General features: G+C 57.5%; 1 protein-coding gene across 3 annotated transcripts; it reads right to left on the minus strand.

Annotated features, from left to right (window-relative positions):
* Nucleotides 1–350: 350 nt before the first annotated feature.
* Nucleotides 351–23673, minus strand: Exoc3l2 (exocyst complex component 3 like 2). 3 transcript variants are annotated; one of them, XM_047527087.1, is made up of 12 exons: nucleotides 23608–23673; nucleotides 19051–19586; nucleotides 15946–16579; nucleotides 14432–14543; nucleotides 13498–13599; nucleotides 13320–13420; nucleotides 12929–13039; nucleotides 10331–10466; nucleotides 7103–7225; nucleotides 6541–6696; nucleotides 5636–5757; nucleotides 351–3738 (listed from the first exon to the last, which is right to left on the minus strand). In XM_047527087.1, exons 2-12 carry the CDS (start codon nucleotides 19568–19570, stop codon nucleotides 3447–3449), a joined length of 2409 nt encoding a protein of 802 aa, XP_047383043.1. In that variant the 5' UTR covers nucleotides 19571–19586; nucleotides 23608–23673; the 3' UTR covers nucleotides 351–3446. The 3 variants fall into 3 exon arrangements, with proteins under 3 accessions (XP_047383043.1, XP_047383044.1, XP_047383045.1); XM_047527088.1 differs by lacking the exon at nucleotides 23608–23673 and adding an exon at nucleotides 22617–22639; XM_047527089.1 differs by lacking the exon at nucleotides 351–3738 and adding an exon at nucleotides 4393–4750.
* Between the last annotated feature and the right edge of the window lie 1972 nt (nucleotides 23674–25645).

Raw genomic sequence — 25645 nt, forward strand, 5'->3', positions numbered from 1 at the left:
CTCTAAGTTGTTCTCTTTGGGTGTTTTGGTCACAGTGATGCAAAAGCTAACTGAAACGAGCTGAGAAAAGGAATGAAATACTGATAAACACTACAACACAGATCAACCTTGAAAACATCACGCTAAGGAAAACAACCAGTCACAAAAGACTATGGATTGTTTGTTTCCCTAAGTAGAAAGAAAACAGGTAAATTAATAGAGACAGAACTATTGGTGGATGGTTAGGGCTAGAAGATGACCTTGGAGATTGGAAATTGACTGCAAATGAGTATGAGGTTTCTTTGAATTTTTTTTATTTGTTGTGGTGAAATATACATAAAAGATGCCATTTTAGCTATTTTTAAGTGTATAGTTCAGTGACATTAAGAATATGAACAGGGCTGGCAATGTAGCTTGGAGGACCAAAGAGGGAGCAGGACCTCCAAGACAGAGGGAGGCAGGGAGGCTCAGAGAGAGGAGTGGGGACCTGAGAGACAGGAGGGTTTCCAAACAAGGGATCAGGTGTCAAGAGAGAAGATGAACTTCATGGGGGTGGCACCTCAGGAGGACGTGGGCCTCCGAGGGTAGACTGGGGAGACAGGTTAGATTTGGGGCCCAGCAGACATTTGGGTTCTTGGGTGGAGGGTGGAATGTGCAGAAGACCCCAGGGATTCAGGCTCAGTGATGGCAGGCGGGACCCCCACATCCTCTCCCTTCCGCAGATGCAGGTGCCCTGTTTGGCTCTGGGGTGCTGGTTAAGGGTCTTACAGGGGCTGGTAGGTGGGCACTGCCCGGCCCCTTCGCCCACCATGTGGACAGGCCCTTCCAACCAGCCAGAGGCTTTGACAGGTGGTCTGAAGCAGGTGTTCCCATGGAAAATGATGGGCCTGGGTCCACATCTCATCAGAAAGGCCCTGGGCCCCGGAGGATCAGCAGTTCACCCTTTTTTATTGTTAAGCCACGTTGTCCTGTGTGGCTGCACTGCATTTTATTTACCCGGGGGCAGCTGATGGCCATTCAGGTTGCTGCCACTTTGAGCACCACTGGGCATGTACTGGGCCCGGCACACGGTGAGGCTCAGTAGACAGGGGCAGCCAGTCTCAGTCCATCTGAGGGTTGGGACCGAGGTTTGAATCCCAGCCTCTGCCTGATACTGAGTCCCCAGCAGACCCTAACCTTCTGAGCCTGCTTCCTCCCAGGAAAAGCCTCTGCTCCCAAGGCCAGGGGACAGCGCCATGACACACGTGGCACTTGGGACCCACTCGGTGAGTGCCTGGTATACAACAGGAAGCTGGCAACCAGAGCAGCACCACCCAGCCCCACAGCAGAGAAGGGCTGAGGCAGGAGTCGAACGCACCTCCGAGTCCACGTGACTAATTGTGATTTCTAGTGCTTTCCATGGGTCAAGAGCGGCGCTAAATGCCTTACACACAGGACCTCCTCTCCAGCCCTCTCTGCGCATGGAGGGTAGCTGCTCTAGGGGCCTGGGGGATAAAAGTGGAGTCCTGGCTCTCCTTGGGTGGGCGACTGGCTGCATTTCTTCCCGCCTCCAAGTCTGCAAGTTTGTTGAGAGGACCCCGAGGGAATCCACGTGAGCACGGTACTTGGCACGTGTTCCCTGAAGGCCGCTGTTAGGACCTCTGACACCGTCTCACAGAAGGAAGAACTTGGAGCGAGGGCAAGAAAATGTTTGCAAACTAGAAAACACAGAGGACTCTGTTCATCACAGCCCCAAAGTAGAGACAACCTAAAGGTCTAAACACCGACACAAATAGACAGGGACCATCCCTACTGTGGAATACATTCAGCAATAAAAAGAAACGAAACATTAGCAGACGCAGGGATGTCCACCTGACACCGGCTGCTGAGGAGGCTGAGGCAGAGGTCCCCGCATACCAGGCCAGCCTGGGCAACTGAGCCAGACCCTGTCTCAAAATTTTAAAGTAAAGAGGGCGGGGGATGTAGCTCAGTGGTAAGTTCAGTCCCCAGTAGCAAGGGGTAATAAAGAGGCAGAAACGACACTTAGAAACACTTGCTGACAGAGGCGCATGCAGAGTAACGGAGGAATGGAAGCCAGGCAGTGGCGCCCGCGCCTCTAATCTCAGCTCCTCCGGAGGCTGAGGCAGGAGGATCTCACGTTCAAGGCCGGCCTGGGCAACTCAGTGAGACTCTGTCTCAAAGCAAAATGTTAGAAAGGACTGGCGATGTCTCTCAGTGGCACAGCCCTTGCCTAGCATTCACAAGGCTCTGGGTTCAACAGCCCATGCACCCCCACAAAAGTGTCACTTTGAGGGATGAAGTGAGGCGGGTAGATCATCTGGATGTCTCACCTCAGCCTGGGCAAAGACAGTTTAAATGAGTCCCAGGGAGAGACAGGAACCAGCGGCCAGAGACGGGCAGCTTCCTGCCCACAGCTACACAGCCAGGAGGCTCCGAGAGTCTAAGTCTCCACTTCCCAGAGTTCAAACGTGCGTGAGGTTCCAACCCCAGCCCCAGCGCTGACCCCTGGCTGCCTCCTCTTTCTGACTTCTCAGGGAAGAAAAAAATAAAACAACTCAGGCCAGGAAGCATCCATCATGTGCTGTCCATCTTAGGCCGGAGAGTCAGGGGTCAGCAGGGAGGTGACCTCAAGGTCTCTGTAGGGACCAGGATCCGGTGGGGCTGGGGGTAAGAGGCTGGAAATTTTCCCACCCTGACATTTTCCTGCATCAACCCAGGAGGGCGCCCTGGATGCCGCTGGCCCTACCCCCAACCTCCTTCCTCTCTTGACGTGGTTTCCCGACTGAGGATGGATGGGTGGGGAGGCCATGCCAAGGAGGAACCACCAGGACCAGAAAAGAAGGACGGGTTCTTTTGAATTGACGGGATGATGGTCCCTGCTCAGAGTGGCCAAGGGCCTGCCTCAGAGCCACACAGCCCAGGGACTTGCAGTAAACCGGTGGCTGGTAGCTGCTGACCCTGGGCAGCCTCCCACAGCCTCCACTGCCCTGCTTGAGAGTTGGACCCCAGCCTGGCCTTGGGCGGGTGAGCAGCCTTGGCCCTGGGCCCTGCCCCGGGTCCTTCCTCCCCCACACTCAGGACTCAGCCCTTCCTAGTGTTAAATAGAAACCTCTTTATTCTAAGTATCGAACATTCCTTAATATGTTGGACTTGGGCCAGACCTTGAGGTGAGGGGAAGGGGGGGCTGGGATATTTTTGTAGAGCCTTCCAGAACGCCACCCACCACGCTGGGCTGCGGGGGAGGGGCGTGCTGCCGACTGGCTCCTTGGCCTTGGGAAGGTCTTTGCTCTCTCTGGTCTCTGCTGCCCCTCTCTAGGGAGAGTTTGGGGCTGGCCAAGAGGAACTCAAAGGCTCTTTCCATCCCAGGGCTCCAGCTCCCAGGCAGGGGGTCTTGGGCAGTGGCACGGGAGGAGGATGGAGTCTCAGCAGCAAAGTCGGGAGCACCGAGGACCTCGGCTGGGAGAGCCTCAGCGCTGGGCCCGGGGCCTGGATGGAGACAGAGGCCGAGGCCGCAGGGGCAGACAGGCCAAGCTGGGCCTGGCCAGCCGGGACAGGGGGAGGCGCCCCACAAAGAGGGGGAGGCTGAGGCAGAAAGAAGGGCGGGGCACAGGGATGTCAGAGAAGAAGGCGCGGTCCCGAGGGGGCGACAGGGCTCCACCCTCGGAGAGTTCCAGGTCCCGGGCCACAGCCAGGATCTCCTGGCGCGTGGCGGTGTTGTGCAGTCCGCGGACATCGAGGAGGGCCGCCACATGCTTCCGCCTGGGGGTAAAGAAAGGACAGGTGCGTGGGGGTCCTGGCTCTGGACGCACATCCAGCCCAGCTGCAGATCCCACCTGAGCGCACCCAACACAGAATCTGTGGCCCCTATGCCCCCTTCTCTTGAATCCTCTCCTCCCCCAGTCTCTCCAGACCACCATTCCAAAATCCTCCCCTTCTGGTCAACTTCAGAACATTCCTCTCCAAACCCAGCACCGGGGACTTCCTGTTTGCCCCAAGTCTCAGTTCCTGGTTACAATTAACCTTCCATCTTCACCCCCCCAATTTAGCTCAGCTATCCTGATTTTCCATCCAGGTATCTTCACGACCGCTGGACTCTAGTCGACCCTGAGCTTCACCTTCACCCTCTGACCAAATGGCTCCTATATCCAGGGCCAGGTCTAGAAGCTTCATTCCAAACTCCACTCAACAGCTCTCCTTTGGAATCTCATTCGGGAACCTTCATTTCCAAATTTGGCCCACATTTGGAATAATCATCCACCCCTGGCCCCCACCACCCACACGCCACCAAAACTCCACTCCAGGACTAGAGGAGTCCTCACTCCAAAGGGAAACTTCAGGCTCAAAATCAGCTCTATTCTGTGACATTCTTCCCTAAATCCAACCCACTGTGCCTTCCCCTCTACGCCCCCTCAACTCCCAATCGCTGGCCCAAAATGCACCTCCAGAGCCACCACATAGTTCAACACAAGACACTGAGCCCAACATTCATTTCAAGCACTTTCATTTCATGCAACTCTCTGGGGTTTTCACGACCACCTCTGACCCACCTCAGTGTCTTCATCTTCCCACATCCTCGGTGTTCAATTTTTGCAGCTCCAAAACCCAGTTCAAGAACCTTCCAGCCCAACCAAGCTCCAAAACATGGCTTTGCAACTGGTCCTCCCAGCCCAGCCTGTGAACTCGCTCTCAAATTTAGCTTCAGATTCCAGTCCTGATCCACTACCCAAGATTCAAGTTCAGAAACTCCAAACCTGCAGGAATGCTGGGACCCCTGGAGGCCCCGGGACTTCCTAAGGATGTGACCCCCAATCCTGGAGTTAGAACCAACCACCTAGAATGGGTTCGAGTCCTCGCCCTCAACCCCAACCCCTCAACCTGGAATCCAAACCTGCTTATGCTGCACTCTGGTGTCTGGGGGGCTCCTCCCTCTGAGTGGAGAAGGTCCAGCGGCGGGAGCACTGCCTGCCCAGTTGCTGCCTGGGTTCAAGTCCCTTCCCGCTTGCTAAGTGTGATATTTGGGAAGCTGGGATTTCTGCATGTAGCAGATCAGTTACTTGCATATACTTTTTAAACTACCTTTAATTCTGCCTCTTACACGGTGGGCATGTAAGACGCTTATTTAGGACTGACATACGGAGGGACTCCATAAGCAAGTCACTGCCGATGGTAATGATGCCGACGAATTCCCCCAAGAATCCTAAGGAAACGGCACTATTATCCCCAGGGAGCAGATGAGGAAACTGAGGCTCAGAGAAGGTCACACAGAGAGGAAATGGCCCACCAGGATTTGGATGGCGCCTGCGCCCCAGTGCGTGTGCGCCCGCGTGCCCGTGCGTGTCCCCGAGTCCCCCGCGGCTCCCCTGCCGGGCCGGCCCTTCCTGCCGCCAGGCGGCCCCGCGCCCCCCTGCCCTGGGCTTCCTGTGACCGCCTGTTTGTTTGCGAGTCCTGGTGGCGGTGGCGGCAGCGGCGGCGGCGGCAGGAGGAGGGAAATCGTATTAATAATGCCTTGGTTCCAGCAGGAAACGGCCGTCAGACACGCTCGCCGCCTCCCTCCCTCGCCCAGGAGGCAGGAAACGCAGGGACGGATGCCAAGGCCCGCCAGAGACCCGGCAGGCGGCGGCGGGGCGGCAGGGCCAGGCGGGCAGGGGCCTCTCACCTGATGTCCGGATAGTCGCGCACCAGCACCCCCACCTCCACCTGGATGCTGGGCGTGTCTTCCAGCTGCAAGACTTCAGCCAGATGCGGCACCACGGCGTCCAGCCACGAGGCCTGGGACTCCTGCGGGGTGGGGGTGGGGGGCGCAGGGCTCACCTCTCGGTCCAGTGGCCCCTCCCAAAGCCACCCTCCCAAGACGGAGCCTTCCGCTGCTCTGGCTTCTCCTGGCCTTAGTTTTTCCCATCTGAAAAAAGGGTCAGAAGACCGACTGGCCGCAGGGTATCTGGAACCTTCAGATATTTGAAGGAAAATCCATAATATAATCTATACCCAGTTTTGCAGATAACCAGAGCTGTACCACATGACTCAAAACCTATTCCAAGTTTGCAAACTGTTACCATTTGGGGGAAACTGGATAAAGGGTCCAGGGAGGTCTGTGCATGCTTTCTTACAACTGCATGTGATCCCACTATTATCTCAAAAAAGTTTCCAAAAAGAAAAAAAAAAAAAAAATCCAAGGACTCCACGCTAGAAACCAGAACAGTAATTGACGTGGCCCTTCCAGTCCTGCTGATTACAACTGGGTGCTTTACAATTCTTAGATTAGGAGAGGTTAGGATTCTGAGATTCTGTCGCTCATAACAGTTAACGTTTATGGGTGTCAGTTCTGCCAGGGACTGCCCTAAGCACTTAACAGGAATTAACTGATCTAACCCTGCAACAATGGATGGGGACCATTATTCTTATTTTGCAGCGGGGGCCAGCGCGCAGAGGCGAGTCCTTGCAGCCGGAAAGCCGGAGGTTCCGCGCCAAGGACACCGATCCGAGTGCTGCGATCGCGGTTCACTCAGAGTGATTTTTGAATCCAGGTCGACCCTGGTTTCTGGGGGGCCCGGCCCCACTCACCAGCCGCCTGAACAGCCGCTGTAACTGCGCCGCGTCCTCCCGGAGCCTCCCGGCCATGCGGCTGCGGGTCCGCGCGGAGCGGCAGTGCAGGCGCCCGCGGAGCAGCGGCCGCACGTACTCCACCAGCGCCCGCCGGTGCAGCTCTGCCACCAGCGCCTGCGGGAGGCGGGAAGGAGGTGTGAGGGCGGGAGTCCCGCGCCACCGCCCCGCACCCGGCCAGGCGGCGGGGACCCCCTTCCCCCATCCCCACCGCCGGCTCCAGCTCCGGGCGCCCAACCGTCCCGTGCCCACGGGCGCCCAGTCCCGGCACTCAGTCCTCCTTCAGTCCTCATGACCCCCACCGGGGGGCCCTGTCCTGCCTGATGATGCCCTCCCAGGTCCCCCGTCAGCCCCCCATCCCAGCATCTCCTTGTTCCCCCCGAGAGCCCCGCTCGGTCTGCACCCGGACCTACACACCGGCTCCCGGGAGCCTTCCCTCAACCCCAAGCAGGTGCCACCTCTCGGCCCTGCGGACAGGGGGACCCCCAGCACCAGCTCCTCCCCGACCCCCAGGCAGACACACCTGGTAGGGCTCATCCTGCATCCTGCGCAGTGCCAGGGCCTGAGCACCCAGCGTGCCCACGATGCCATCCAGGGCCTCCGGGCTGCTCAGCCACTTCCGGCGCATCAGCTTGTCGAAGTATGGCTGGGTAGGACAGAGTTCAGGGAAGTCACGGCTCTCCTCCCCACTCCCTCTTTTTTCAGGAATACATCTCCAAACCCTGCTCAGAGCTGAACCAAGGATGTGTGGTGCTCGGGGGCACATCAGGAGGAGGAGACAGCTCCTGCCTTGCCCTCCTGGGGTCACAGTCCAAAGAGGAGACAGACTGGTCCTCAGACAATAACAGCCCCAAGCTGACAGGGCCACGACTGGGGGACCCTAGGAAGCCTAGAGTCCTTGGTTGGTTGACCCAGCATGTGAGTCAAGGAGGGCTTCCTGGAGGAGAAGTTCAGACCCTGGCTCTGGTCGTGGTTGGGAGTGTGGGAGGGAATTGTTCATTCAGAGGGAACAGCCGGTCAGAGCACCAGGATAAAGGTCCCTGTGGCCGGCCAGACCACCGGCACAGTCAACAAGAACACAGGGACCCTGGTTCAAAATCACCAAGGACATCAAGACAACCACAGCAGACCTTTAAGGAAGCTTGAGCCTTTCTAAGTGGGTGTGGGGGGACTGTGTGACCCTGGGGCTCACACTGGTGGCTTTGTCCAGACACATGGCTGGGGATTGGAGAGAAGAGGCTGGTCAGATGGCAGGGCTGGCACACAGGGCAGTGCCAGCTTTCATGTCAGGAAGCACTAGGAAGCCATGGCAGGTTCTGAGCAGGGGAGGGGAGAGGGCCGGGTTGGCGCTCTACCCAGATTAATGGAAGGAGGCAAGACTGGGTAGAGGCAGAAATTAGGGGGGAGGCTGAAAGGGAGCATCGAGGGGAAGAGGGAGGGAAGAAGGGACAGGAGGATCCGGGTGGCAGAATTCATAGGCTGCGTTAGTGACCGTGTGTGGGGAGGAGAGGGAGGTGTCTGGAGGGCCTGGGAGGTGGTGGCAGTGGGTCTGTGCCTGAGGTGGAGGCTGGAGGTCTGGGGGACACAGGGAACGTGAGGTGCTGACATGCGGGTTGGTGTCCGTGGGTATCTGAAGCGGGTCCCCACACCACGCCCAGTTTTCTTGGCCTCCAAAAATGGGGCCCAGGGGGAGATACAGGGCATGAGGTCACCAGAACAGCCCAGGCCCTGGCAGCCTTCCCAGGCGCCGCCCCGCCACGAGCTCACGACACCGAGGTGGGAGCACACACGCTCACGCGTGGACACAGCCCTTCACACCGGGGCCATCGCACGTTCCCGCTTCCCGTCCCTCTGTCGCTGTCTCTTCCCGCTGTCTCTGTCTCTGTCCCAGCCATCTCTCCGATCGCGCCCTCCTTCCCCTTCTAGACCCTGGCTCCCTTGGCCTCGCCCTCACTCTGGCTTATGACTGATGGACTTGAGTCTGTCACCTGGCCAACCACCTGCTGTCCTCACTTCTTTCTTGCTCCATAAAGCAGGAGGGTGGTGGCAATTTAAGCAGCAGGTGCCACCCACCCGCATCAGCACCGGGTCTGCGGTTGCCGGGACGCCTGTACCTGACAGTGCTGAGGAATTATCACTCCACGTGTTAGGTACACAATGACATTGCCAGCCGGGCACAGTGGCACACATCTGTATTCCCAGCGGCTCAGGAGGCTGAGGCAAGAGGATCGTAAGTTCAAGGCCAGCCTCAGCAACTTAGTGAGGCCCTAAGCAACTCAGAGAGAACCTGTCTCTAAATACAATATTAAAAAGGGCTGGGGATGTGGCTCAGCGGGTAAGCGCCCCTGGGTTCAATCCCTGGTACCCCCCATGACATTGTTGGTTATATTTGTTTAAAAAGGATCTCTTATCTCTTGGAGATCCAGCCTAAAGTGTGGATGGATGCGATGACGGAATGCAAGGGGGATTAAAGAATTCAGTGGGGGATGCGGCTCAGTGGAAAGGGGCTTGTGGGTCAGTTGCAAGAATAATCAGTTAATCAATAAGTTGACTCAGTAGGTGGAGGGGAACCGAACAAAACAGGAGTGGCCAAGAGTTGACAGTTGCCGCAGCGAGGCTGTGAGTCCACGAGGGGCCATCCTGTCCCTCTGTCTCCTTTTGGCTCTGCATGTAGGTTTGAAATTTTCCACAGGAAGTCACTTTAGAAAACTTCCCACTGATCCATGCCCTTCAGGTGCCAATGTTCCAGTGCAAGAAAGTGGATTTTTTTAAAAAGGTCTGGGGTGGAGCTCAGTGGCCGAGCACCTGCTCAGCCTGTGCCAGGCCCTGGGTTCCATCCCCAGCACAGAAAAAAAATACATAAATAAATAAAAGCAAAGGACATAGCATGGCGGGTGGTGGTCAGTGCTTTGGAAGTCAGCGGGGGGAGTCTCAGGACTTCTGTCTTTTTTAAGAAATGGGGTTGTCAGTATGTTGTCCAGAACTCCCAGGCTCAGGTGACCCTCCTGCCGCAGCTTCCCGAGTCGCTGGTACTACAGGTGCATGCCAGCATGCCCAACTCACAGGAGCTTTTGTTTTATGTGGGGTAGTCAGGGAAGGTCTCATCCAGAAGGTGACATTTGGGTCAAGACTTGAAGGAGGTGAGAGAGGGAGCCATGGAGATAAAAGAGGGAGAGCATTCTAGGCAGAGGGAGTGGCAAGCACAAAGGCCCAGAGGCAGGAATGTGCCTACTGTGGGCAGCAGGGCTGGAGCGAAGGAAGTGAGGAGGTCTGAGAAGTGGCGGGGGCCCTGGATCCATGGAGAGGGGTCTGGTGTTTGCTCTGAGTGACTTGGGAGCCACGGGAAACTCCTGACCAAGGACTGCAGTACATGTAGTAAGGACCACCTCATCACATGTCCTCATCTGGCTCTGGTATTTACTTCGCGTACCTCACACCTGGGAACCTAGCCCCTTGGGGTGGACACAGAAGCCCAGAAGGTGGACACACGGGACTCCAGGGTCCAGGAGAGCTGGGCGTGGATTTGGGGGACCTCCGTGTGGAGGGCTCCACCCAGCCCCCCTCCTGCTGGTGGCTGTCCTTCCCTGGCCACATCCTCCCACCTCTTCCTTCCTGTGCCCCCTCTGCCCCCCCAAACAGCCCAGGCATGGCCACCACCCCACCTCGGCCTGCTTCCCAAACACTGAGTCATGGCTAAAGGGAACGGCAGGAGGGGGGCTTCCCTGTGCCGGCCCGGCCCCTGCCCACTCACCTGCAGCTCCTGGAACAGCATGTCAGCCAGAACACGGTGGCAGAGCCTGGTCACGCGGTCCAGAGAGCTGGCAGAGGCTTCCCGGGCCGGCTCGCTTTCAGGGGGCCCCACCCTGGCCAGGCGCTCGGCCAGAGCCCTGTGGAGATGGGGGAAGCCAGAAGTCAAGGAGCCCCGACATCTCAGTCCAAGTACCTGGACAAGCCCCCCGAGGGGCCCTGTTCTGAGGTGCATGAGTGACAGGTCGAATGAGGGACTCAAGAGTGGGGGCTCTGAGGGAGGTCTAGGGACTGAGAAACGTCAGGGGGCACTGGGGTTGGGGTGTGCGGGAGGCTGTGACGTGCTTAGGGAATGGGGGTGCTGAAGGACTCGGGATGTTGGGCTGGGGTGTCAGGAGGCTGGGAGATGCCGGGGGTCTAGGGTATATGGGGGAACGAAAGAGGTCTCTCCGGGTCTCTGTTTCTCTCGGTGCTTTCTAGATGACAGTGAGGAGGCCTCCACTCAGTTGGTGGCTCTAAACTTAGTCTGTGATTCCAAATTGCCCCTCTCATTTCTGTCCCTGCAGCAGCATGTCCCCTGGGCCCTCTCTGCAGATCTCCTTCTGGGAACGCACCCGCCCAGAGGCCGGCACTTATAGGGGCTGACACGTGAGCAGGGTTCTTCCCTGGAGTGGTGGACACCAGTGTCCAGCCCTCGGGATGATGAAATCAGCAATGGTATGGTCAGGCGCAGAATGTGGTTCAGATAGCAAAAAGGAACATGGCGACTTTTTTTTCTTTTGCAGTCCAAGGGATGGAACCCACGGCCTCCAGCATAATAGGCCAGCGCCCTACTGCGGACCCCTTGAAGCCCTGGAACATGGGGACACTTGAGAGCATCAATGGAAAGATCTCCAAGCTGTTAGGCGGGAAGGGCGGGAGCGTGGACAGTATCCCACTGTCTGTATAGTCAGCCCACAGGCTCCAACCACAGATTCAGCCAGCCTCGGAGGGCAAAGACTTGCAGAAAAAACGCACCCCTAGTCAAACCTGTAGACTTTTCGTTCTTCCCTAAACAATACCGCGTGGCAGCTATTGACACAGCAGTCACGTTGTGTTTGGGATCCAGACGAGGTCAAGGATAAGGGAGGGTATTTGAAGGTTCTATGCAAACGCTACTTTTTTGTTGTTATTTTTGGTTGGGCTTAAACCCAGGGGCACTTAACCACTGAACCACATCCTCAGCCCTTTAAAAAATTTTTTTCTTTTTCTTTGAGACAGGGCCTCCCTGAGTTGTAAGGCTGGCTTTGAATTGCAATCCTCCTGCCTCAGCCTCCCGAGCCACTGGAATCACAGGTGTGCACCACCGTGTCGAGCCAACACTACACATTTCATATATGGGACTTGAGTGTCCATGGATTTGTTATCCAACTGGTTGGTGGGGGGTCCTGAAACCAATCCACCATGGATATGGAGGAAAGACTTCACAAAGGTGGAGGAGGAGGAGGCATGGGGGGGTGAGGAGGGGGAGAAGCAAAAGGAAGAAAAAGGAGAAGAGGAGGAAGAGGAAGAGGAGGACAAGTGGATGAAAGGGGAGAAGGAGGCGAAGACAGCTCAGGGTCGGCTCCTGGTAGACCACTCGCCTACTCCTGGTAGACCACTCGCCTAGCATGCACAAGGCCCTGGATTTAATACCCAGTACCACAAAAACAGAAGGAGGAGGAGGAGGGAGGGGAGGGAGAAGAGGAGAATAATACAGATGTGTATGGTTAAATAGATTCACTCGTATTTGTATAAATATGTGTGCATATACATATATACACTTATTTATACCTGTTACTGGTAAATATCTGAAATACTCCTGCAAAATACACACACACAAATACTGGTTGTCCCCAGATGGGAAGGAGGGTGTGGTGGGAAGACTTGTTTGCCACTCATTCTTTGTATCTTTTCATGTGCACGTTACCATGCCACCATCTTTAAAAAGTGCAATTTAAGGGCTGGAGATGCAGCTCAGTGGCAGAGATGTGCCTAACAGGTGCGAAGCCCTGGGTTCAATCCCTAGCACCAATAAATAAATTAATTTTATTAAATGCAATTTAAAATGAGTTAGTAGTTGGGCATGGTGGAGCATGCCAGTAATCCCAGCAATTTGGGAGGCTAATGCAGGAGGATTGAAAGTCCCAGGCCAGCCTCAGCAACTTAGCAAGGCTGTCTCAAAATAAAGAATAAAAAGGGCCGAGGATGTGGCACAGAGCGCCTGCTGAGTATGTGTGAGGACCTGGGTTCCATCCCCAGTACCAGGGAGGGGGCCAGAAGGAAGTTAACTTTTTAAAAAGCTAAATAAAAAGAAAAATAAATAAATATATATGTGCAGTTCTTAGAGTCTTTGAGTCTGGTTTCTAGGTATCTGTAATTTGAACACTTCAGTGTTCTGATTACTCTATAATTCCAATCTGTGATGCTGTGTTTTTTTCTAGAACGCCCAGATTTTGTTTCTCAGGACCTAAGTATGTGTCCCCCTGGGTCAGCCTTGTGATTCACCCCCAGGAACTGGACACTCCAAATCAGCTGTCACCCAGAACAGGCCCTCTCCCAGAGACACTACAGGTGCTCTCACCTCAGGGGGGGCCCACAGTTGACCAGGGAGATAGTCCTGCTGATGTAGGTGTCAGATGGCAGCTCCCGAATTCCAGGGTTCTCATGGAATCTCTCCACTCGCTGTTGGAAACTGGCGGGGGGAGAAGGGGCCGTTGGTGTGACAGATGGTGCCCACTGTGGGGTCAGGGCCTCTGGCAGAGCACTCAGCCTTCCAGGCTGTGCTCCTGATCCCTCCTGGGTCCCTCTGCCCATCCTTACTGGATACCCGCCTGTTCTCCTCTGTCAAATCCCAGGTCCAGGCGCCCACCCGCCCCGCCCCTCCGCCTCCGGCCCCGCCCCTCCGCCTCCGGCCCCGCCTCTCCGCCTCCGGCCCCGCCCCCGGCCCCGCCCTTCCACCTCCAGCCCCCTACCTCTGCAGGAACTCTGCTAGCCCCCCAAGGCAGCAGTGTGCCATGCGCTCCCCAAATTCCTGGCTGATGCGGGGCGCTCGCTCGGTGTGCTCTTCCAGCAGCTGCGTGGGCCAGCGGGGAGAGAGGGTGAGGTGGAGGCAGGCACAGCTCAACACATGCCCCTCCTCCCGCCTCCTACCTCACACACATCCTGGGCCAGGCTGCTGGACCAGTCCTCCACGTCTGCCCAGTGCTCTTCATCTTCCTGCAGCACACGAAGAAGGGCTGCCCGCGTCTGAGCCTGGGGGAGGAACACAAGAGGCAGGGGCCGCCTGTGGGTCTTTCCATGTCTTTCTCTCGCCGGGATCGCCTACCCCTGTGGTCCCCAGCAGTTCTGGGTACCACCCACCTACCAGCCCCAAGCTCAAGGTGATGCTGGGGAGAGAGGCTGAATCAGAAAACGTGTCCAAGCCTTTCCATTCCTGACTAAGTCTGTGGTTTAAGCTTTCTCCCTCTCATAACCGAGCGGTCTACACTTTCACCGTGGGATGGTGGTAAACTCTGCTCCCAGGTTCTGCCGATTAGTTCAAGACTCTCAGGTTCTGAGATTCAAGAATCCAATGGATTGTTTTCAATTCAATAAGCTAGACATGTGTGACTCTAGACTCTAGGCTCTGGGGTTACAAGGATCAGATTTCTGTGGCTGGGGCAGGACTGGCGTTCACACAGGAAACCCCACTGTGGACAGGACAGGCCAGGCCTGGTGATTGGGGCCTTTCTGTCATTCACTGCATGCATTATCAGCCCTGTTACAGTAAAAAGAAGCTTTTCAGCCTGTTTGCATTCCTGAACTGATGTTCTCTGACAGCTTTCTCCTGCTCTAAGATTTGAAGGGTGCAAAATTATGGAACCTGTTCAGAGAGTCTCTTCCTCAGGGGATGGAACATGGAACAGAAATGACCAGTGTGGGCTTACATGTCTGTGACTTTTGGAAAGAACCCAGAAGTTCACGGATGGAAAGGGGGAGATGAAAATAGTGACTGGAGGAGGGTAGACCCCCCCAACTCACTTCGACCCTTCCTCTCTGCAGCACAACTCCAAGCCCCAAATCACCAATGCCAAATCCCAGGTACCTTGACATCTGTGACACATTCATCCTCCAAACCCCGAAGGGTGCCAGGAGAGAGAAGGGGCCCCAGCTCCCCGTTCTCCAGGGCGACCATGTCCACCAGCCCTAGGACCTCCCTGGGATGGGGGAGGTAAGAGACAGGGAGATCTGTGAGAGGAGGGGCTAGGCAAAGGGACCCACCTCATGGCCTCCCACCCAGTGTGTCTGGGACCCTGGACCACTCCCTTCCTCTCTCAGGGCCACCTTTGCTCATCCCTCAAAGGAAGTCTTTGGAATTGTTGCTCCCTGGCTCCATGTCTCTGAGTCAGCTCCCTGATGGATGGTGTCCGGGCAAGACTTACAGGGGTCAAGTCCAGGCTTGCTGTTCTGACATGCAAGGCCCCTCCCATGATCCACTTTGTCAGACAGAGGTTCCTTTCTGCCTCTGCTTCTAGGTCCTGCTTCTCCCTCCTCCGGTCCCCCAGTCCAACCCCCGTACTCCTCTTTCTACTTCCCTGAGCACTTGGGCCCAGCGATATCTCCACAAGCACCCCCACTCCTGCCTGCCAAACACTTGACTTCTGCTCATGGCAGCTGCATAATCAGGACACCATCCCCCACCAGCAGGACTTAGCCCTGTCTCACTGCTCCAGGAAGCTCTCCAGACCCCCTCCCCCGCCTCCACCTCTCACAGATGGTCTGGGAGCATCACTGACGTGTGGGAGAAATGGGAAGTACAGGGTCAGTGCTGGGACCACAGCCCTCTCGCTCTTCTGATGACAGCTTCCCAACCCCCTCACCCTCCACTGGAGTGGATATGGGAGCAAATGGCAACTGATCAAAACATTCCATCCCCCACCACGGAAGGGTATGCTCAGGATGCAGAGGCTCAGTGATTATTATAAGATTCTAGGGTTGGGAGGGTCAACTGTGTTCAGGTCTCAGGCACCAAGAGGGGGTGAGGCTAAGGTGTGGGATTTGAAGGCTCCCGAGATGCTAAGAAAGAGCCATTACTCCCACAGTTCTAAGCTAGGAAGAGTCAACAGCCCTAAGATGGAAAGAGAGCAGCTAGAATTCTAAGGGCCAAAAGTACTAAAGTTGAAGGTCAGTGCAGCAAAGGTTCTAGCCCAGGAAACATTCACAGTGCTAAAATTCTAGGACGGGGAGTCTGAACAGCTACCATTCTAGCTATGTAACTGTCCTGGATTAGAAGTGTCCACAGCGCTCGGCTACCAGGACAACAATGGTCGAGGGTGTGAGATTTTAGGATGGAAAGAACCAATGGTGTGACCAGGTTCTAGGTCTGGAAGGGTGATGAGTGCCTAGATTTAAGGACCAGTGTCAATGTTACTGAGATTCAAGAAGCTGCCCTAGGTCTAGAAGGATCCATGGTGCTAAGGTGAGAGGTGACAGCGAGACTCTAGAACTGTGCTGAAGACTGGAGAGTCAGTGGTGCTATGGTGTCTGGATTCTAGGACTGAAGAGGCCAGGGTGGGGCTGGGGGCTCTGCACAACCTTAGAGCGGCTGACCCCGCTCACCTGGGATACACCTGATTGTGCCAGTGCAGCAGCGCGTAGCGGTCTGCCAGCGGCAGCCTCCGGCGGGCCGAGGTCCCCAGCCACTCTGCCAGCGCGCCGTGGTAGCCGCGCAGGTAGACGCCGAAAGCGCCCAAGCCGGCGGGGTAGGCGGGTGCCAGGCGGCCGCGCACCACGGCCATGTCCTCCAGCAGCCGCGCCCGCAGAGCCTCCAGCTGCCCGGCCAGGCCCCCGGGCGCCCCGGGCGCCGCCGCCTCCAGGCGCTCTCGCGCCGCGCGGGCCACCGCCTCCGCCCAGCGGGCGCGCAGCTTGCGGGCCGCCCCGGGCCCCCGGCGCCCGTCGGCCGCCTCCTCCTGCACCAGCACCTGGCCCAGCTGCGCCACTGCGCCCGCGCCCGCGCCGGCGCCCGGCCCGGGTCCCGCCAGCGTCTCGCGCACCAGCGCCCAGAGCTCGCGCTGCAGGGCCTCGTACAGCAGGGCCACGTCCCGTGCCCGGCGGCCTCCGCTCGCGCCCTCTGCCACCGGCGGCCCCGGCGCGCCGCCCCCCGACGACGCCAGCTCCTCCGCCTCCAGCTCCAAGATGTGCTCGTCGGCTCGCGCCAGCTCGCGCTGCTGGATCAGGCTCAGGATCTCCAGCACTGCGGGGGAGAGGGAGGTCAGGGCGCCCGCCCACCGCCCGCCCGCGGACAGGGCTAGGGGAGGACGCAGGGATGGGTCCCGCGAAGAGGCAGGCGAGGGGCAAGGTGGGGGAGGAAAGGGTAGGGAAGTGGAGGGCGGGTGGGGGAAAGTGGGGACCAGGCGTGGAAGAGGAAGTTAGAAGGTGGCAAGGAGATGGGGGTCTGGGCTGGGGGGGGCAGGGATGGAGGGACGAGGTGGGGTGGGGTGGGGGGACAAGGGACAGGGCACGGAGGAGCGGGCAGGAGCTTTGGAGCTGGGTGAGGAACCTGCACATGGGGTGGGGGATGTGAGATGAAGAAGAGGGGGGAGGGGAGGAGGGGGAGGCGGAGGAGTGGGGGTTGGAGAAGGAGGGGAGGGGTAGCGGGCAGAGGGCAGGGGATCCAGGAGGGCTTCAGGCAGAGGGAAGCCAGGGGTTAGGGGAGGAAACGTGTGTCAGGGCTGGAGGGAGGGATGGGAGCTGGGAGCCAGAGGAAATGGAGGAGGTCACCGAAGGTGGAGGCCTGAGGGCAGAGATCCAAGCCAGGTGAGGGGTGCAAGGTGGAGACCACCAGTGGCCGGTGGCAGAGTGCAGACTCTGAGAGGGAAGGAGGACCTGGAGACCAGAGATGGGGTGTTCCGGGATGGGCATGGTGGTCAGCGTGAGCTGGCACTTTGGAAAGGTCAGACTCGCCCAGGAAAGGGGAGTCATGGGGTTGGGAGGCCTCCAGCAAGGCAGAGGGAGGGTCCCTGCGGCCCAGAGTTACCCTCCACCCCTCCCCCTCCACTTCCTCCCTGGCAGAGAAACTATTTCCTGGCCAGCGCTATTTCTGCCCATCCGTTTCCAGAAGGCAGGGGCTCCAGTCACCCCCTCCTCACCTCCCTGCAGTGCCCTCCCAGTCCCCAGGGAACAAGGGCCAAAATAGCCTCTGGCCAGGATGCGGAGGGCATCAGAGGACAGAAGGGGCTCCTGGAGGTCCCCAGCCAACAGCAGCATGGGCCTGGGGGGAGGACTGGCACGGGGGCAGGGGCTGAATCAAGGTGGGGCTTGAACAGTGTGGGGTTAGGACGAGGGAGCTGGGCCTTGGGACTGGTTAGGGATCTGCAGAGGGGAACAGGAGAGGAATTGGGAATGGCATGGAGCGGGCTTGGGGTCTGACTGGGCTGGAGGGGTGCAGTGAGGAGGGAGACCACCCCCCCCCCGTCTGAAGATGCTATGGGGACACGAGTTGAGATTGGGGACCGCACTGAGTCAAAGGTGGAGAATGAGAATGGGGGTTTGGGACTGGGACTGTGTGGGTGCAGAGGGGACTGAGGAGGTCGGGGTTCCGGTTGAAACGGGGGGGCTGGGGGAGGACTGAGTGAGCAGGGGCAGGAGGGAGTGGAGCAGTGCGGAGCGGGGCCTGGGGCTGGGGGTCAGGACTGAGGTCAGCAGGGGAAGGCGGAAGCTGAACATGGGGACGAGACTGGGGTGACATGGAGTGGGGAACTGGGACATGGAACAGGGTGGGCCCATTAGGGGCTTCCACGTGTCGGGCGGAGAGATGGAGTTCAAGTTGATGTTGGGAGAGGGGGCGCTGAGGCTGTGTTTCGAAACAGAGAGCCACCTAGGGCTGCCGAGAGTACCGGGGGAACAGAAGAGCACCCAGGCGGACCCGGAAGATGAGACGAGATGGCATTAGGGATTAAGTGGTGCCCTCCCCCACCCCGTAAAAGACGGGAAGTCTGGAACCCCAGCACTCGGAACGTGGCCTTCATTGGAAATCGGGTCTTTCCAGAGGTTATAGGGTCCTAGCCCTTAGTCCAATATGTCTCTATAAAAGGGGGAAATTTAGACACAAAGACAGACATGTGCACAGAGAAGAGTCGTGGGGGAAAGGTCACGCAAAGGCGAAGATCAGCCTGATGCATCCCCACGCACAGGAAGGCCAGAGATTGCCAGCAAACCCTCGGGGGGCCAGGAGAGGCCGGGAGGGATCACCCTCCAGTTTTCGAGGATGCTCGGTCTCCAGACAGTACTTTTCTGTGGTTCGAAGCCACCCCGTTGGTGGTACCCTGGGAAACTCATCCTGGTGGTGCTTGGATTTGGGTGGGTCTCATTAGTGGTGATGGCAGAGTTTGGGCAGGGTGAAGAGGACGTGAGTTGACATAGATGGAGTTGAAGAGGTAGAGTGGGGACGGAGTTAGGACTGGGGTCCAGAGTGGGATGTGACAGGAGCTGGGACTGGAGGTGAAGGAGGAGGTTGAGGAGGCGGATGGGAATGAGATGGAATCTGGGCCTCAGGAAGGGCCACATGGAAGTGGCCTCAGGTTGAGTGAGGTGAAGAGGAAACAGGGTGGAATTGGGGATAGGGAGGGCATGGGACCTCGGTTGAGTTCAAGAACAGGGGGGTCGGGCTGGAGTTTCACCTGGTGAGAGATGTGCGAGTGAGGCTGGGCAGGACTTCCCACTCACCTGACAACGGCTCCTTCATCTTTGGGGGCTCTGGGGCCTTGGGTGGGGGCTCAGGAGCAGCTTCCCCCGCTGGGACCACCCTCTCGGCCAGGGATGCTCGCCGAGGCTTGGGCCCGCGCCCCAGGCGCAGGAAAGCCAGTCTCCGCGCGGCCTCCCCGGTCGCCTCCTCATCACCGTGGGCCCGTGTCCCCTGCAGCCGGGCCAGGAGGCCAAAGTCTGCTGAGCTCCTTCGTAGCCCAGGGGCCAGCACACGGCCCAGGAAAGAGCGGGACGGCCCATCGCCGGGACTGACTGCCCGTCGGCCTGGGGCCCAGCCCAGTCGGAAGGGGGACAGGCCTGCCAGCTTCTCCAGGGTGGCACGGCGGTGACAAGATGTTCCATTGGGCAGAGTCCCCAGCTCCCCAGCTTCTTCTTCCAGCCCTGGAATTTCCTCAAAGGGGTTCCGCGAGGACCTCAAGGGCAGGGTCCCTGCCCGGGGCACCTTAGAGTCTGCCACCCCTAGACTCTTCAGGATGGGCATTTTGACAGGTGGGCACCTGGGAAAAATAATGACCACAGAGAGATGGTGACAGTGCACCCCTGTGCCAAGCCCACCCTCGCAAGGGGAAGGGTGCAGGCCCTGATCTGAGCTCTGATCTCCCATTTTGCAGATGAGGAAATTGAGACTCAGAAGGGCGAAGGCACTTTCTAAGGTCCCTCAGGGGTTCAGGAACCAGGCTGCCCCATCTGATTCCAGCCCCATCTGATTCCAGAGTCCAGGTTCTTCCCGAGATCCCTGCTGTGGATGTGTGTCCCTGGAATGCTCATGATCTTAACTGGCCCTCCCGCTCCGTGAAGAAGCTGCTGAGAAGAGACAGCTTTCCCCCGAGTCGGTGAAGCCAGCCAATGGAGCCCCTGCCACCCGTCTCCCCAGACACCTAGGTGGCACAGCTGGGCATCCCTTTGCCACCTCCCCTGTTCACCTGGTGCCCTGTTGCCTCTATCCCTCTCCTCCCTCCCGCAAGCACTCTCTAGGAAAAGCCGGAATCCTCATAGACAAAGGAGATGCATTTGGCAGGGGCTGGGAGTGCCTGCTGCCGATGGGTTAGGGTTTCCTGCGGGACATGGAAGTGGCCAGACCGCAGAGGTGGCCCGTATGCTAAATGCCACTGAAGCGCACGCTTTAATTTGGTGAATTTGGTTTTGTGTATTTTAACAAAATTAAAACAACAAAAACCCTTACTAGACCAAAGGACCCATCCTGTGCAGGTGTTGGGGACATGGAGGTGACTCAGGCAGACCCAGTCCCTGTCCTTGCAGGGCTCCCAGCTTCCTGAATCCTGCCTGTTCTATTAGCAGGTCTCCCTCTCCAGTCTTTGGTACCTTACGTCGGTCTCTCTCCCTTCCACGGTCCTGCCCGCAGCTCTGCCCTGGACTCCTCCCCGGCCTCCGGCCTCTAGTCTTGACATCTCCTAGACTTTGATGCAGCACAATCCTGCCCCCCGCTCCCCCCCACTCCTGACCTTTCCATGGCTCCCCAGTGCCCTAAGACAAAGCTCAGGCCCCTCATCAAGGCGGCCTGGTCCCGCCAGGGCTGTCCCACCTCCTCCTCCTCCGACTCCTCTGGGGCTCAGCGTCTGCCTGTCTTCTACAGGGAAGCGCGTTCTTCAAGCTTCTGGACTCTGTTTCAACAGCCCCCGCTCCAGGTCTAGGCACCTTCCCTGACCCTGAGGCTGGTCAGGATCCCCCTCAGGGCTCCTGGAACCCCTGGGCTCCAGCCCTGCCCACTCTAGGTCATGTTCCTCTGGGGACAGATCTGTGTCCCACACTGGACTGGGCACCCTGGGAGGGCAGGGATCTGGCTGTCACAGTCGCTATGCGTTCCCAGCTCCAGGCACTGAGCAGGCACTTGGGGAATGGGTGCTGGCCGGAAGCAGAGGAAGGAAGGAGGCAGACAGCTCATTCCTCTGGTGGGAGGAAGAGTGGCAGGTCCTTCTGGAAGAGGTCAGTAGGGAGCAGGCCACGGGGACTTGGGAAGACATGGAAGAGCACTCTACAATGATGAAATAGGGCTGGGCTGCAGCTCGGTGGCAGTGCGCTTGCCCAGCATGTACGGGGCCCTGGGTCCCATTCTCAGCACCACTAATGAAAGAGCTAACTAAGTAAATAAATGACAAAACAGTCTGACCATTCAGAAAAGTATAGAAAACAAACTTGATAAACACCCCTGTGCCTGGGATCCTAGCTCCATCTAATGCAAACATTTGTTCTATTTGCTCCAGGGTTTTAAAAAAATCTAGCATTACCCCAAGTATGATGGCGCACACCTGTAATACCAGCACCTCGGGAGGCTGAGGCAGGAGGATCACAAGTTCAAAGCCAGTCTCAGCAACTTAGCAAGGCTCTAAGCAACTTAGCAAGACCTTGTCTCAAAATAAAACATAAAACTTAACCTCTGTGACTCAGAGGTTAAATGCCCCTGGGTTTCATCCCTGGTACCAAAAAGAAAGAGAGAGAGAATCCAGCCTTGCAAATGCAGTGTATGTCGGGGGTGGGGCTGACTAATGCACTGCCACTCCCTGGCCCCTTTCCTGGGTCCCCTCCATCTAGTCTTCTCCCAAGGAAACAGGAAGGCGCTGTCCCTCCCTCAGGTGGATTTGGATCTCCTGCCCCTTGCATTCATAAATGATGTCTTGTCTTCCACAGTTTCAGTCGCTTTAAATTACACTCTTGCATCTTGCAACTCGATGGAGTGTTTTCGTTGTTTTATTTTGTTTTTTGAGATAGGGTCTCACAGTTTTGACTGGATTGCCTCAAAGTCCCGGGCTCAAGCCATCCTCTGGTCTAAGCCTCCCAAGTAGCTGTGACCAGTCATGGGTCACCCCACCCAGCTGATATTTTTTCTTTTGCTCATACTACGGACTTGTGAGATCTACCCATGCCCATCCATATGGCTATGGTTTGTTTAAGGTCTGCATGATATTCCACTGTGTCACTATGACAAAATGGAGTTAAATAAAGCATCTGACGTTCTCTGGTTCTCCTATCACTGGGTCTATAGTTTTTTTGTTTGTTTGTTTGTTTGTACTGGGGATTGAACCCAGGGACTTTATCACTGAGCCACATTCCCCAGCCCTTTTTATTATTTTGTTTGTTTTGTTTTGCAACAGGGTCTCATTGCTTAGGGTCTTGCTATGTTGCTGAGGCTGTCTTTGAACTTTCAATCCTCCTGCCTCAGCCTCCCAAGCCGCTGAGATTACAGGCATGTGCCACTGCATGTGGCCCATAGGGCACAGGGTTCTGTGCAGGTGAGGGACAGGGTCAGCACAGCGGATAAGTGGCCTGGAGCTGGGGTCCTGAGGGGCTGAGCTGGGGGCAAGAGTACCTCTTTCCATAGCGAGGCACCCCTCTTCCCCCCCCCCATTTCAGTCTCTGGACCTCAGTGGGTGCTTCTTAGCTTCTCCTTTTCTAGAAACACCATTTGACCACCTTTTAGTCTCCATGACCCCCCTTGCCTGGAGCCCCCATGGCCGTGTGGACTCAATGCCACCCCCGTGCACACACGCCATTGCCACATGCTGATTTACCTTTCATCTTCCACGTGCCTCCTCCTGAAAATGTCTCCATCACCCCCCAAAGTGGCTTCAACATCCCTGCAAACTTTCCACTCGCACCCAGCCGGGCAGGCTCCTCTTGCCATCTGGCTAAAGTCAGTGTTGCCCAACTAGCTTTGACACTCCCGGACCACAGCTCCAATACCCTCAGACTGTTTCCGGTACCCCCAAATTACTTCCAACACCCCCCCAAACATGGCAGCAAGACTTGTCCCCAACTGGTCCTGACTTCTTTCCCCTTCCTGGCTGCAACACACGCCTCTGGAAACTGCCCACATCCTGGCCTCTCCAGTGCCCCGTCTGCCTCCCGGTGCCGGGGGCCCCTGACTCACTTCCGAGGCATCCCGCAGGCGAGCCCCCAGCCCCGCAGGAGGTCTGGGCCACCAGAGCTTCCCTCCTGGGGCCCTCCTCCTCTTCCTCGCTGCCAGCCTTTCCCCAGAGCCCCAAATCCTCGGCGGCAACCTTCACCTCTGCAGATTCCATCACTTTCTAGTCCCCAGCATCTGCGTTGGAGCAGTGTCCTCGCAGGTCACATGTCCCCAAGCCCACCCAGACCACCCCACTCTAATCCTCGCTGCACACACAGGCTCCTCTTCGGCTCCTGCGCATCCCCAATCCCGGCCCGTCCTGGCTGCCGGCTCCCAGACGTCTGGGCTCCCTGGCCTCAGTCTTCCCATCTGCGCTCAGAGCGCATCTGACCCAGCGTCTCCTCTCTGTCTCTCCTTCAGCGGGGGTGCAGGCTCTCCAAGGCTTTTGGGGCCCCGAGGCCTCCCCAGTGGGCCTCCTCCTGCCCCCATCTCCTTCTGCCGTCTTGCTGGCACCCACCGGTGCCAGGCCACTCTTTGCCCCCAGCCCCTTCTTTGCTCAAGGTACGGGTTTAAGGGGACACAGTCTGGTCCACCTCTGGGCCGTGCTTCTTCCCTGAAGGGACCCCAGGGTGTCTCCCTGCCCACTGCACACTCACCTCTGTCCTCGGTGCCTGTCCCTGTGTCCCCACTGCTGTCCTGTCCCCAAGCTACTTGGGCCAGGGCTGCTGAGAGCTTAGATCTGGGGGGGGGGGCTTGGAGGAGGACAATTTCCTGTCAGGAAACCCCTCCCTCTCTGGGGCCAGGGGCGGGAAGGACTCATTATCTGTCTGCCCTTTTAGGCAGGCTGCGGTTGGCCTGGGAAGGACAAGGCCCACAGCCTGTCCCCACCCTCACCCCCCGCCCAGGCCGGAATCCACCCGCCCTCTGCCTGTTCTTCACGCCTCCCAAGGTGACAACACCATCCTGGGCACCCCAGGGAGACACCCTGCCCTGGACTGGAGCCCAAAACCTCTCTCCCGCCTGAGCAAAGCCTGAGGCCTTTGATCGAGGAGGCCGTGGGCATTTCCAGAGGAGGCTGTGGGCATTTCCAGAGGAGCCAGCCACTCTCTGGGTTGGGAGGAAGCCCTGCTGGTTGGGGCGGGTGCTGCAGACCCCAGGGGGTGGCACTGCCCTGGCTTTGGAGCTATTTCTTTGCCTTGAGCTCCTAACCCGGGAACCTGCCCGGCCCTCACCTTCGCTGTCAGTTCCAGCCGTCTCAGTTCCAGCCCCGCCACCTCCTGTTGCTGGGTCCCTCTCTCCCAGGGACCTGGCTGATCTGTCCATTCCCAGAGAGCATCTTCCACAGCCTGAAATCATCCACTGCGTCTGCCACCCTGCGGACTCCCACCCGAACGGCAACGGGAACCTTGCCCACATCCCCAGCCCCGGGCTGGCCCATAGGAGGTGCTAAATCAAGACGTGTCAGCCGACGCAGAACGCACCTGTTGTTGGGACACGCTGCAGCAGAGGACTGGAGGTGGTTCAGGGGAAGTTCCTCCTGCCAGGGTGGAAGTTGGTGATGGAGATGGTGACAGGGAGTGTGTGGTCAGATCTGGAGATGGGATGGAGCAGGGTTGGATGTGGGGGTTAGGGTTTTTGTTTTTGGTACCTGGGATTTAACCCAGGGGCGCTTAACCACTGAGCCACATCCCCAGCCTTTTTTGTTGTTGTTGTTGTTGTTTTAATATTTTGTTTAGAGACAGGGTCTCGCTGAGTTGCTTAGGGCCTCACTACATTGCTGAGGCTGGCTTTGAACTCGAGATCCTCCTGCCTCAGCCTCCCAAGCTGCTGGGATTACAGGCCTGCGCCACCGCACCCAGTGAGAGTCTTTTCTCTGTGTGTGTGTGGGGGGCTGCTGGGGATGGAACCCAGGGTCTCCCACAGGCCAGGCAAGCACTTCACCACCAAGAGCAGGTCAGGCCTAGGGTCACTTGTAGTCAGTATTTGACCAGGAGCAAGTGTCCCCTGGCCTGGGTGAAGTCAGAGCTGTAGATGGGTCAGCAGCTCCTCCCTGAGCTCTGTGGATGTGTGGATGCAGAGGCCGGGGCAGGGGTGTGGGGAGTGGGTCAGGGGTTAAGATTCCAAGGCCTGAAGGTCCCACTTCAAGGACTGAACTCTCAGGACAACAGGTTGTGGGGGAGGGACTGGTTGGGTGGTGGAGTGGGTGGGGAAGGAGCAGGCCTCGCCTCCCTAGGTTAGCCTCTACAGGAAGAGCTGTGGTCACCTGTACCCCATCATGGGCTGTGACCACTGTCAGATCCCCACTTTTTTAATTAAAAATTTTTATTGAACTGGATACTCACATACCATGAAATTCGCCCTTTAAAACTTACAATCCAGTGGGTTTTATTCATAAATGAGCTGCAAGCGTCACCATTAATTCCAGAACATTCGCATCATCCCCCAAAGAAATCCCATATCCATTACAGTCCCTCCCATCCCTCCCACCCCCACACCCCAGCCCCGATGACCACTAAGGATTTGTCTCTAAGAATTTGTCTATTTTGGACCTTTCTTATGAATGGAATCATTTTGGGTCTGACTTCTCTCGCTAAACATAGGTTTTCAAGGTTCATCTACTTTGTAGCCTCCTCTCTATAGGCCTCACTCTTCCCCATCTGGGAAATGGGGTGGGAACAGCTCTGGGGAAAGGGG

The sequence above is a fragment of the Sciurus carolinensis genome, chromosome 16 (assembly GCF_902686445.1).
Source record: "Sciurus carolinensis chromosome 16, mSciCar1.2, whole genome shotgun sequence".
Classification (NCBI taxonomy): Eukaryota; Metazoa; Chordata; class Mammalia; order Rodentia; family Sciuridae; genus Sciurus; species Sciurus carolinensis.

Excerpts from the sequence above, each read along its gene's own strand:
- Exoc3l2 (XM_047527087.1), bottom strand. The coding sequence starts at position 19,570 with ATGCCCATCCTGAAGAGTCTAGGGGTGGCAGACTCTAAGGTGCCCCGG. Across the intron at positions 13,421-13,497 it reads TGGCCCAGGATGTGTGTGAG|CTGCTGGAAGAGCACACCGA; the intron begins GTAGGAGGCGGG and ends TGGCCCACGCAG. Across the intron at positions 13,040-13,319 it reads CTAGCAGAGTTCCTGCAGAG|TTTCCAACAGCGAGTGGAGA; the intron begins GTAGGGGGCTGG and ends TCCCCCCGCCAG.